The following is a 14,284-nucleotide window of genomic DNA, read 5'->3' as shown; positions in this document are numbered from 1 at the left end:
TAACGAGATGGATTGGCCAGGTGGCATCATTGATGGACTCAAGTGTGGAGGTGGTAGTGAGGTTGGCCCAGGATCGGACATTGTTTCTTTCTGCTGTGCATGGGGTCGCTATGAGTCGGTTCCGACTCAATGGCACCTGACAACAACAACAAAGGTAACCTCAAAGAGAATTAACACTTCACAACACACCAAGAAAATGAAAATACAAGAACATGGAAACATTAAAAATATGAGGAAACTCACAAGAAATAACACAGGTAGACACGCAGAACAAAGAAAGTAGCAACACCACAAAAAAACAAACAAACATAATGGCAGCAATTAATCCATACCTATCAATAATTACACTGAATGTAAATGGATTGAATGCACCAATTAAGAGACGGAGGGTGGCAGAATGGATCCGAAAACAAGGTCCTTCAATATGCTGTTTTCAAAAGACACATCTTACACACAGAGACAAAAACAAATTAAAAGTCAAAGGAGGGAAAAAAACATATTATGCTAATTGCAATAAAAAATGAACAGCTGTGGCAGTACTAATCTCTGATAAAATAAATTTTAAGACAATAACCAGCATAATAGATAAAAATGGGTATTATTTCATGGTTAAAGGGACAATTGAACAAGATGACATAACCATAATAAATATCTATGCTCCTACTGAAAGCAGTCCAAAATACATAAAGCAAACTTATAGATTTGAAGGAAGAAATAGATGAATCTACAATAAACGTGGGCGATTTTAATACACCACTTTCAAAAACAGATAGAATAACCAGAAAGAAACTTGAAAAAGACACAGAGGAATTAATCAACACAATCAGCCAAAGTGGACCTCATACATGTATACAGAGCATTCAACCCAATGACAGCACAGAACACATTCTTCTCCAGTGCACATGGAATATTCTACAGAATAGACCATGTGTTAGGCCACAAAGCAAACCTTCATAAATTTACCAATATCAAAATAAAACACCAATGACATAGCTTCCAGAATCCTAGTAACATGCAAGCCTCTACAGTATGACAAACTGACAGGAGTGGTATTTACTGCATCTTGAGTGTTGTTCTTCATTCATCTTCTGATTTGTGTTATAATTGCAAACATCTTTCTCATCTATTTTTCTCTTTGCCATCATAGATGGAAAATTAAAAATTCTGATCTTCAAATTTGTTTGGTTAAAAACTAAATCACACTGGTATTGCTGGCATTCTCACATCAAGGTTCCAATAATGTTAGATTTACTAAAGGGTTCAAGGAACCCATATAGTAAGTTGAAGAAAGAGTGTTAGGATGCCTAAGAGAAAGTTAACTTTTTTTTTTCCACTTTGTAAACCTCTCAGATAGTTTTGATCCATAAGTGTTCAAATATCAATCTTTTATAAAAATAAATTTCAAAGACTGAATAGTAAATTGAGAGATAGTTGAAGCAAAGAAGATTAGCAGAAACAAAGCAAAACTATTTTAATGAGCTACAGTGTGACGTGGGAGACAAACAAGTAAAAGAGCCATCAGGACAGTGACCTAACAGAGTGCTCTGAGGTCTGTACAGGCTTTTAAGCAAAACTATGTTATGGATCAGAAGATCTTGAGCAAAATATGCAGGACAGACAAAAGAAACAAAAAGGTCAAGGACATACAGTATTCTAAACAGAGGCCTGTTTGTACTCAGCTGCTAATACCTCCGCAGTTCAAATTCACCAGGTGCTCAGTGGGAGAAAGACTTCATTTTGCTTGGATCTATTATCAACAGTAAAGAAATTAGCAGCAGTAAAGAAATCAAATAATGTATCGCATTAGGCAAATCTAGTGCACAAGACCTTGTTAATGTGTTCAAGTGCAAAGATGTCAGTTTGAAGACTAAGGTATGCCTGACCCAAGCCACCGTATTTTCAAAAGCTTCATATGCATATGACAGTGGCGCAGGGCCAGACAGGGTTTCGTTCTGTTGGTCTATATAAAAGTTCCACATAAGCACAATTAAGTGCTCTGGAATTCTTCTCAATGTTATCCGTAGTTTGTCATGATCCACACTGTCAAAAGCCTTTACTTAGTAAATAAAGCACAAGTAAATATCTAAGGACCTCTGGTAGAGTAGTGGTTACGAATTAGGCTGCAAATCTTAAGATCAGCAGTTCGAAACTACCAGCCGCTCCACGGGAAAAAGATGAGGCTTTCTGCTCCTGTAAAGATTTACAGCCTCGAAAACCCTGTACAGGGTCACTATGGGTCAGAATTGACTCCACGGCACATAACAATAACAAACATCTTTTTGGATTTCTTCCAAGAACCATTTAAAGTCAGCAATGATATCCCTAGTTTCACGTCTTCTTCTGAATTCAGCTTGAATTTCTGGCAGGTCCCTGTCAATGTATTACACAACCATTTTTGAATTATTTTCAGTATAATTTTATTTGCCTGTGGTATTAATGATATTGTTAGATTTCTACAGTCCGTTGAGATACTTATCTTTGGAATGGGCACAAATATGGATCTCTTCCAATCTGTTGGGCCAGGCAGCAGTTTTCCAAATTTTGGGAGGATAGACAAGTGTGTGCCTCCATTGCTGCACCAGTTTGTTAAAAGATTTCAACTTTACTTACAAAGTAGGAAGGCTGAACTGTTACAAGTTGAAGGAAAATGAGAAACTGTGTGTCAAATCTAGCTTGAAGAAATGTCTTTTTTGGCTTACACCGTGATTTAAAAAGCGTATTTTTTAATTTGTTTGTGCGCATTTAAAAACCAATAGACTTCCCATGAACTTCTGGATATTAGGGTTCTCTCTCTCCCATGGAAAGTCTGCTATTTCATTGCCCTGAGGTAACAAATAGTTGGAGTTGGGTAGTGGCTACTCCCTACTGGTTCAGGAGTAGCTCACTTCCCCACAGTCTCTTTCTGGTTTCTGCAGACACCTGAGTTCACTACACCTGGAAGGTGTCATCAATAAGAACTACAGGAATATTTCTTCACCAAGAATATCCCAAACCAGTCACGAAACCATGTAACTCTCAAGCCACCTCTATTCAGCGTCATACTGATGTGGAAAAAAAAAGTTTCAAAATGTCCTTTTTCATTTGATGCCATTAAGAATGATGATCACTGGTCTCCAAAACAAGATATACTTTCAAGCTGAATATTGTTCATGGGCCACCAGTGACTTCCAACTTAAGAGTCAGTCCTATCAGAGTGGGAAATAACTATGGATTTTTTAGGACAGTGTTACCAATTCTGTGTTATAAAGATGACTACAATCGCATCTCCTACTCCATGTGTTCTTCTAGAACTGCAATGATCTATCTGTATATACACTGTTTTGTACACATGTGTTATGTAAGAGCAAATATAATTTAAAATTCAGTTCCTTAATTTAACTGTCAACATTTCATGTGTTTAATTACCACACACGTAGCTACTGGCTAAAGCAGAGACTAGAGCAGATATAAAATATTTCTACTATCACAGAAAATTCTACTGGATAGCAGCCACTTCATCATTGAGAAGTGGAGTCTAATTTTTGCCCATTTGAATTTGGATAGATTTGTATGTTGTTGTATATGGTTTCCGAGGCTTTATAGCTTTGGAAGAGAAGAAAGCCTCATCTTTTTCCCAGTTTGGGTTTATGACTCCCTTATAAACAAGAGAGGAGTCCTGGTTTGGCACTGGAGGATAAGCACTGGACTGCTAATCAGAAGGTTGCCAGTTCAAACATACCAGCCACATAAAGAATATATGAAGAAGCCCTGAGAGAAAGGGAGATGAGGCAGGAGTATAGGGAAAAAAAAGTAGGAGGGAGAAGAGGAAAGGATCCAAGCATTCGGCAGCTGCTCTAGACTCCTGCCATTCCAATCAGCCTGTCAACAACTCTGTGGGACCCTGAGCTAGAACTGTCCAAACAAGCTTTCCCGGAATTCTGGCCCCACAGTAACCATAAAAGAGAATAAAATGATTACTGTTGTTTCAAGCCAAATTAGCTCTGGGGCCATATTCATGATGAAACGAGAAATTACCAGACCCAACAATACTGTCTTATCCATTTTAAGCTATAGCCTATAGTACGCTTTGCTGAAATACGCTATTGTTCTAAAACTTAAACTAAGTTGCAAGACGGGAAATTTTTCATACTTGTAAAAATGTATGTAAATAAAGAAAAAGATGACAATGACATAAAAATTCCACAATACATTAAAAAAGGTAAAGGAAATACATCAAAAATGCTAAGTGCTCATAATTAGTGGAATCCAAGCCATGTGCTCTCCATATTTATCAATTTCATCATCTAAATCTGACTTAAACTCTGCTACTGTTGTGTGCTGTCGAGTTGGTTCCACAGCAACCCTGTATAGAGCTCTGAGGAGCAGCTGGTGGGTTTGAACTGCTGACCTTTCAGTTAGCAGTCCAATGTTTATCCTACAGTGCCATACCAAGATAACTTACTTCATATGGAAGGTATAATTATATACAGACTTCATATTTTTAAGACACTTCTTCCCCTCAAAGGCTAAGAAGCTCTCAATTTTAAAACAGCATTCCATATTAAAATTAACTTTCTATAGAAATCACAAGGTTTTACCTGCTTATTTCACAAGCCACTCGTCCTTTCATCTCTATGACATCAGAAGAAGTAGCAAATCCCAACCTTCTTAAAACTCGTTTTCGACATTTGAGTTCATCCATTTGTAGGACAGTTCTTGCTTTCTTCAGTTCTCTCTTTGCAGATTTAATATCTATTGCAATCTAATAAACAACATAAAATAAGGCTTATTTGCCACCAGAATTTTAAATACCAGCAGGGTCACCCACAGTGGACAGGTTTCAGTCGAGCTTCCAGACTAAGAAGAACAGAGAAGTAGTTCACTTTTGAAAAGAGAATCTTGTGAACAGCAATGGGACATTGTCTGATACAGTGCCAGAAATGGAGCCCCTCAGGCAAGAACGGGATTAATTATTGTGAACAACTGTGTGGATGGCACAGAATTGGGTAGGGTTTTGTTCTTGTAAATAAGGTTGCTATGGGTGAAGTGAGCAAATCATGACCAGCATCCCTTAGGGAGCAGCCACTACCCAGCACCAACTATTTTTCGTCTCAGGGCAATGAAATATATGACTTTCCAATATAGAGATCCGTAACACCCAGAATTGTCAATTTGGTAAATAAAGATTAAAAAAGTACAAAAAGCTATTACCATGACAGTAGCTACAGAAATAATTTATTACATTTAGAACTAGAGGACTAATGAGGGAGCGCTACTAAATTAGTAATTATGCCTCTGAACTCAGAGGAAGACCCCTGAGGGAATGGAACTCAGACTTCTGAGAGCGGTCTGGCAACCTGGTGCTGGTGTCTTCGAAGGGGACAGGATGAGACTATTTCTACAAGTGCTGGGGGACTACAAACTAATCAAGCTCCTGGGCTGAGAAAGTAAGTGTGGGGTGATGTTCACAGGAACCACAAGCAGTTAAGAATTAAGTTCATTAGTCCTTTTCCAGTCTCCAGTCCCTTTCTAGAGTTCACTATTAGCAAAGCTTAACAGGAGCAACTGGCAAAGCAGAAATGAGGTTTGCAGAGACCTAGCCCTAGCACCATAAGGACAGTGGTTGTAGAACTGAGAACAAGAACTTAACAACTGGGAAAGCCACACTGTCACGGGCTGTGGTCCCCCCTACCCCACATAAAAAATATGTGTCAATGTGTCTGAGTCAAGATTCTCAGTGGTTTGTCAGTTATATGATTATGTAAATTGTCAGTTATATAATGATGGAATCAATACCCATGCTGTGAGCTAGAGATCTAGTGAATCAGTTGTAAGGGGATTAGATTGTGTTGTTAAAACCCTTACTCATTTCAAAGCCCTGTTCAATGTAAGGGGAGTTTCCCTCAGGTTGGGTATGCATCACTGTTTATCATCTTGCTAAGTGCCAAAGTAAGCGTCTCTCATACTTTGGACATATTGTCCGGAGGAAACAACCGTTGGAGAAGGATGTCATGCTGGGTAAGGTGGAGGGTCAGAGAAAAAGAGGAAGACCTCTAACAAGATGGATTGGCCAGGTGGCATCATTGATGGACTCAAGTGTGGCAGCGGTAGTGAGGTTGGCCCAGGATCGGACATTGTTTCGTTCTGATGTGCATGGGGTCGCTATGAGTCGGTTCTGACTCGATGGCACCTGACAACAACAACAACAACAAGTGTCATTGAGTCAGTTATGACTCATAGTGACCTTGTATAGGATTTCCAAGGAGCGGCTGATGAGTCTGAACCATCGACCTTGTGGTTCAGACTGACTTGTGGTCTAATGCTTTACCCCCGGCACCACCGGGCCTCAGTACCATGAAAGAGCAGGGTGCAGAATATGACCTTAGGACCAGTGGTCCCTGTGCTGAGAACCTCCTAGACCCAGGGGAAGACTAATGGCAAAATACATGGGTATCTCCAAGGGACGCCAGCTCCATAGATGTTGAAAGGAGACAAGGACCTACCCTCTGAGTTGATACAAAAAGCCTTCTAGAGCTAATGCTCCAGATTTGGACTTTCATTCTCTCAGAGTTTAGGAGACTAGATGTTTGTCAAAGCCACCATTTGTGGTATTTCTGTTATAGCAGCATTTGTCATTGTTGTTGTTGTTATGTGCCGTGGAGTCGGTTCCAACTCATAGTGACCCTGTACAGGGTTTCCGAGGCTGTAAATCTTTATGGGAGCAGAACGCCTCATCTTTCTCCCTCGGAACAGCTGGTAGTTTCTAACAACTGACCCTGAGGTTCGCAGCCTGATTCGTAACCACTACGCTACCAGCGCTAGATACATAAAACTCACATATAATTAAAACAGTGTGGTACTGGACCCAGAATGAACAAAATAGAGCAATGCTACAAAACTGTCAAGAATAAGGCCTTCATGTACACATGTGCCATGTCTTAATAACTATTCAAAAAACATTCAACCACTTATGTGAGGGGGTGTCTAAAAAGTTTGTGGAAAAATGAAATGAAAAGGTGAAAGAACTGGACTCCTGGAAAGATGGTAACTAGGTATACACACCTTTCAGACCCTCTACACAAAACCAAATGAAACACATATGGGTGATAATCCTGGAACCCTGAGCTACACTAGAATGGCTAAAAGAGTGGATTGAATACTGACTAGGAGAAGAGGCTGAACAAAAGCAGTGGGAGAGGAGACAAACAGGATGAATTGTCAACTGGCCTGACACAGCGAAGTCATTTTGAACTTTTGCAAGCAGTGTTCACCTGGGACAGCAAACTGATCACTTGCTCCTTTCACTCAGGTTAATGTAAATGCAAACACCAGTGGATAGCAATCGGAAATTTGCAATTCTCTCCCTGTTCTCTGTACCCTACTGGTGACTAGAAGCCTGATCAGCCCCAACCCTCACCCACACAGCAGGCAGTGACTACTCCCAGTATAGATCCTGTTCATATGATGTCAGAGGCATGCCCTTATGGATAAGGTGCTGGGAACACACCACAAAAGCCTGGAGGCCCATGAGTCCATCAGACCAGCAGAACATGCTGTGTCAAATGTGCAGTCTGTTGCCAGCAGCCCCTAGGTGGGCAGGAACTCCTTCTACAACCAACCATCCCCTGTCCCCAGCTGTCCTCTGTACCTAATCGAACTCATATAATGGATTATTATGTTGCCATAAAAAGGGAGGAAGTACTGATTCATACCACATGAGTGAACCTTAAAAACATGGTAAATGAAAGAAACCATATAAAAGAGGTCATATATTGTATGACTTAATTTAAATTAAGTGTTCAGAATAAGCAAATCCATACAAATTAATAGTTGTTTAATAGCACACAATTCAGTGACTTTCAATATATTCAGAACTGTACAACACTTAACTGTTGTTGTTAAGTGCCATCAAGCAGGTTCCAAACGATAACGATCCTGTATAGAGTTTCCAGGACCAGCTGGTGAACCTGAACCACTGACGTAGCAGTTCAAAAATCGCTAATTCCAGAACACTGTCATCACTCTAAAAAGAAACCTCAAACCCATTAGCAATCATTGCCACAGCCCATTTACTATAATAATGACAATGATCTGGAATTAGATAGCGCTGATGGTTGCACAATTCTGATTATACCAAAAATAACTGAATTGTATACATTCAAAGGATAAAATCTTGCTATGTGAATTATATCTCAAAACAAGAAAAGAAAAAAACTGTATAAGATATCAAACTTCAGCAAAATGAGTTTCATTTTGCCTTATTCGAAAGAAGCTTCAAGAGTTGGTTTGCTTAAAAAGATAGCTCCATGTTTTCCTGTTTTAGTTGAAGAAAACCAGTAAGAAAAGAAATCAATCCTCATTTAGTGAAATATAGAGAGTTTTACAATAAAAACTACATTTCTGCTATACCTGTGCCTTTTTCTCACATAGTGTATATACAGTTTCCAAGTTTGGGTCATTGTGAAGTGGATGAGAATACATTCGATGCTCAAAAGCCTCAACTTTCTGTATAACTTTTTTCAGTCCTTGATCTTGAATACCCATATCATCAATGGGGTCTAATAATGGAACACCATCAGGAAAACGTTTCTGAACTTCCTGAAACAAAATATTTAACATTAAATTCTCATTTTTTAGGAAAAATTAGTTAAGATTAACAAAAACCACTATTTCCTTTTAATTTTCATTCTGTATACATGGACACAAAATATTATTTATGTAACTTAAAATGTATAAATGCATATACAATTTTTTATTTTTGCTACTTAAACTGGAAGGCATTTTCCCGTTACATATGTCTTGAAGAAAACTCTTTTAATCACTATACCATGATTTACTGATATACAGATGTATGAGGGGCTTCAAAGGGTCCATGCAAAAATTTAATTATCCTTTCATTCCATTTTTGCACAAACTTTTTTGAAGCCACCCCCTCATATACTTTACATAGGCTGGTAACTTTCTGGGAGATTTTCAGGTCTTGGCTAGGCCTTAAAGGGGAACAGACTATAGGCAATTGGATGGGAAAAGAGGAGAGGTGCACGTTAAGAGTAAAAAAACATGTCAGTAAAGAGTTATTTATAAGACATTTGAACAACAGAGTTCTGAATATGTCAATAATGCAAGCTGTTTCACTTTACTAAGTGCCTACAGTAGAGTTTCCAGACATAAATTTGCCCTATCAAAAAGAGGATAGTGTCAGTACAAAAATGACACAATCTGGCCAACTTTTATATATAGAGATTCTGGGTCACAGACTGGAATTTGAAATAAAAATTTTAAATTGTATTAAAAGGGAAATTATAAATTTAAATGTAATTTAAAATTTTAAAGGGTCCTGTTAGCAGGCTCATTTCCCTGATTCTTCCTCCTCATCTCCCAACATGTACTGACTAACGTAAACATTGATTCCTGGTATGATGCTGAGGGGTAATGCAATGGATTGCAAAGTCAGTTTGAACTGCAAGGTCGGAGGTTCAAGCTCACCAGCCACTCCTCAGAAATCCTACACAAGGTTACTTACTATGGGTCAGAACTGACGTGACAGCACTTAACAAACAACAATAACAATGTAAACATCCATAAAGGACTGAAGGGTCTGTAGAAGACAATCCAATGTCTTTGTTTAAATAAGACAAAATTGAGACTCAGTAAGATTACTAATAAAGTTAAGGTGAAAGCTGAAATATCCGGTCACCTGACATAATAACGGTATGATTTTTTAAGAGTAATACACACAAGCCTGAAATCTGCCAACAGACTTCAAAAAAATTCATTTCAACTAAATTTTAAATTTAGCAAACTAAAAACTGACCTAACGAAAAAACAAAGTAATCATTTTTTCAGAAGGATGACATCATCCATGTATCCATGTTAATTTAATAATGGTAACAATACCACTATTTTGAAAACATTAGGAAAATAATTTTAGTGGGATCTACAGTTCAATGAATTTATAAGATATATTTATATTAATACTACCAAAGCAATGGAGTCCTGGTGTAGTGCATTAGGATTAGCACTGGGCCATATAAATAGCAGTTCAAACCCACCATCTGTTCCACAGAAATAGGGTGACTATCACTCAGAATCAACTCAATAGCACGTATCAACAACAACCAGACCAATGGTTCTTAAATTTTTAAGTGATTTAAAAAAAAAAAAATTTCAAATGTTCATAAAGGTTTTATAAACTGTCAAAAGAACCATACTGTTTCAGGAAACCCACATAGCACTGGAAGGTAAACTACCAGCCACTTCCCAAGGGGAAAGATGAGGCTTTCTGCTTCCATAAAGACTTACACAGCTTTGGAAACATGGGTCACTATGAGTCAGAAATGACTCCACAGCACTTCACCACCACCACCACCTAGGGACCACAACAACATGGAAAGCCTCTTTCATTTATTTTTGTTTTCTCATATTCTAGTACAGGCCTTCACTGTACAGTGAATGCTACTTAAATGTTTGCTGACTAAATAGCTTTAACAAAGAAACTTTGTCCCCAACCAGGAATATTTTTTTCTACAAAGCCAAATTTTTCCTACTGAAAAATATTAACTATTTTTACCAATTTATCAAGTAGATTAAAAAATGGCTATATCACAGTCCTGGCAAATTATTTTATATACAAAACTGATAAAACCTCAGCCTATTGTTATTCATAATGAATAAAACACACATTTAGCATTAAACAGTGAAAATTTAACAGTCCTCTGAGGTCGTACTTTAATAACTTACTGCATTGGTGGATTCAAAGAGGACTATACAGACCTGCTACCCCTATTTTTATTTAAAAGGATTGTTACTATTTATGTTGTTTTTGTGTCACTGAGTTGGTTTGGATTTAAGGTGATCCTGTGTAGGTTTTTCCAAAGAGTGACTACTGGGCTTGAACCACTGTTCTTGCAGTTAGTAGTCCAGTGCTTATCCAACAGCACCACACTAGGACTCCACTACTATTGATAGGCTTGGTATATGTTAAGTATTTCAGAAAGAAATATATATATAAGCTTTTCAGTTTTCTTTATAAACTTTACTATTCATATTTCATTTATAAAATCAACCCACATACCTGTATTGATTTTAAAACACTCTGCCTATTGTCCACTGGTCGAAGGTCTTTAGGAATGTAAAGCCTAACACTGCTGATAGCAGATAGGAGATGCACCAAAACTGGAACAACCTACCAATGAAAAGTTAAATAATATTAAAAGTAGAAGTACACATTTAAAAGTCTTCCATTTTTAAAATTAACTTGGTTACCTATAAAGAAGTTACACTTATAATATGTGACCATATGTGGTTTACCTGTTGCGATTATGTTGGAAACTGTGCCACCGATATTTCAAATACCAACAAGGTCACCCATGGTAAATAGGTTTAAAGCTACACAAGGAAGAAGAGGCCTAGCTACATACCACCGAAAAATCATCAATAGCAGTTATTTGAAATGATTAATAGTGAACTTTCCCTTTAAATACTACAAATTCCTAATTCGTCAACTAATTATTGATCCAAAGAAGTAGCCTATGATGCTTCTGCAGATTTTTCTTTCTATATACCCAAGCTTGTTCTAACAAATTCCATCACAAGGCATTTCCTAAAAGAACTTGCCAATGGGCCATATATTTATATATTTAAAACAGTATTTTAAATTTCCAACCAAAACCTTCAATAAATAATGAAAATCTCTGCAGTTAAAGTTTTGTCTACAACTATTTTATTTATACAGCATTCATCTATCAGTTACTAGTACTGTGATGGCTTGTGCGTTGCTGTAATGCTGGAAGCTATGCCACTGGTATTTAAAATACCAGCGGGTACCTCCATGGCAGACAGGGTTCAGCTAAGCTTCTTCACTAAGATAGAACGTGAAGAAGGAAAGGCAGATTACTTCTGAATGTTTAGCCAATGAAATCCTGGTTTATAGCAGTGGAACACTGTCATACAGCATCAGAATACTGTCAGATACAGTGATGGAGTATGAGCCCCTCAGTTTGCAAATCCTTTTAAAAACAACATAAAAGACAACTATATACATAGACCTCTTAGATGGCATAGAGGAATCAAATTGATTACATCTGTGTGAAGACTTGGTAGAAAAGGTGCATATAATGAGTCAAAGCAAGGCAAGGGGCAGACTATGGAAAAGACCATCAATTGCTCACATGCACATTCAGGAAAATTTAATCATGTACACAAGAGCCAAAGATTGAACTTGGCGAGATACCCTAACTGAATCTGGAAATCATCTCAAGAAAAGATTTGATGCACTAGTTGTAGGATGACATGAAGAACACCACACAGGAAGAGAGCAAAAGGTCATTAAGAAGACAAGAAATAAGAAAAGTCTAAAATGGATGTCAACAGAGCCTCTGAAACTTCTTTTCCAGCATAAAGATGCTAAAGTAAATGGAACAAATAAGAAAGTAAAAGAACTGAACAAATAATTTCAAAGGGCAGCTTGAGAAGACAGTCAAATACTATAATGAAATGTGCACAAACCTGGAGTTAGAAAAACAAAAGGAAAGAGAACACTCAGCATTTCTCAAGCTGTGGGAACTTATGAAAAATATCCAAGCCAAGACTTGCAATATTGAAAGATTCTATGCACAAAATACTGAATAATGCAGAAAGCATCAAAAAATGGAAGGAGTACGGAGAGACATTTTATCAAAAATCAGCAGTCAACTTATACAGAGAAGCAGCGACACCAGAGCTGGAGGCAGAGATGGGGACATGGAGAGAGGCAGCAACTGAGGACTCTAAACTCATGGAAAGAGAGGGACTGAGAGCTGGTGGCCAGGAGGCAGACTTGCAGAATGTGCCCTTTGGTGGTCTAAATTATAATATATGCCTGTTGTTGTTATGTGCTGTGGAGTCGGTTCTGACTCATAGTGACTCTGTACAGAGTTTCCGAGGCAGTAAATCTTTATGGGAGCAGAAAACCGCATCTTTCTCCTATGGAACAGATGGTAGTTTCGATCTGCTGGCCCTGAGGTTAGCAGCCCGATTCGTAACCACTAAAAAAAAACAAAAAACCACCCAGCTAAACTGAATAGAGAGAAATACTATTAGCTGATGGTACATGGAGGGGATTATAATCATTACAATGAAACAAAGTATATGATTTTGTTGAGCGTAAAACTGATGATCTGGCCTGTAAACTTTCACTCAATTCACAATAAAAATTCAAAAAAAAAAAAATCAATGTGGTCAATGCTCAAAGATTTCAAAAGGTAGCATATGATCAAGAGCCAATGGCACTGAAGGAAGAAATCGAAGGTACACTGAAGGCCCCGGCAAAGAACAAGTCTCGAGGAATTCAAAGATTTCAGTTTGTATGCCATCAACAAAATGATGAAGCACTGGAGACACTGACTGAACTATGCCAACCAATCCGGCCAACTGAGAGAAGAGATTCTTATTTGTACCAATTTCAAAGAAAGGGGACCCACAAAACAGCTTGGTACTGGTACAATGAAAGATACATTGATCAATGGAACAGAGAATCCAGAAATTAACCCATTCACATACAGCCAACTGATTTTCAACAAAGGAGTTACACTGCATAGGGAAGAGGCAGTTTTCAACAGATGGTGCTAGCAGAACAGGAAAGTGATATGTTAAAGATTGAAACAAGACTTTTACCTCACTCCTTATACAAAAACTAACTCAGCATGGATTAAAGACCTAAATGTGAATTATAAAGGCCATCACAGTATGTAAGAAAAACATCAATCAATTAAAAAATAGGGACAATGTGAGGGCTCTAATACAGGGTACACACAGACTACTAAACATTTTGAAAATTACACAAACAAAAGTAGACATAATAGATTGGGACATACTAAAAATTAAAAACTTATATGCAGAAAAAGACTTCACCAGAAGAGTAAATGGGAGTCCACAATCTTTTGCAACAATGCATTAGACAAGGGACTAATTTCTAAAATCTACAGAAAACTACAACACCTCTACAAGAAAAAGCCAAATAACCCAATTACAAAATGGGCGCAGGACATGAACAGACACTTCACACCAAGGAGGAGATCCAGGCAACCAACAAACATATGAAGAAATGGTCACGATCACTAGCCATTAAAGATGCAAATCAAAACAACGAGAGAGCAACTCACAGCAGCAATAATAGCAAAGATCAAAAAATTAGAGGGCAATAAATGCTGGTGAGGATGTGGGGAGACTGGGACACTCTGACATTGCTGGTGGGATTGCAAAACGGTCCAACCACTCAGGAAAACAATATGGCGCGCCTCCTCAGATAGTTGAAAATAGAAATACC

General features: G+C 37.9%; 1 protein-coding gene across 2 annotated transcripts in view; it reads right to left on the bottom strand.

Moving 5' to 3' along the window:
• Window positions 1–14,284, bottom strand: part of SKIV2L2 (superkiller viralicidic activity 2-like 2 (S. cerevisiae)) — a 116,312-nt gene that overhangs the window by 35,885 nt on the left and 66,143 nt on the right. For both annotated transcript variants that reach the window (XM_006874641.1, XM_006874642.1), the window contains 3 exons: window positions 11,054–11,164; window positions 8,389–8,577; window positions 4,578–4,741 (listed from right to left, as the gene is read on the bottom strand). In XM_006874641.1, coding sequence (XP_006874703.1) covers window positions 4,578–4,741; window positions 8,389–8,577; window positions 11,054–11,164 — 464 coding nt within the window. The remainder of the gene's footprint in view (window positions 1–4,577; window positions 4,742–8,388; window positions 8,578–11,053; window positions 11,165–14,284) is intronic.

This window comes from Chrysochloris asiatica, unplaced genomic scaffold (genome assembly GCF_000296735.1).
Source record: "Chrysochloris asiatica unplaced genomic scaffold, ChrAsi1.0 scaffold00291, whole genome shotgun sequence".
NCBI lineage: Eukaryota > Metazoa > Chordata > Mammalia > Afrosoricida > Chrysochloridae > Chrysochloris > Chrysochloris asiatica.
Note: the sequence above shows the minus strand (reverse complement) of the source record. Positions and strands in the feature narration are given on the sequence as shown.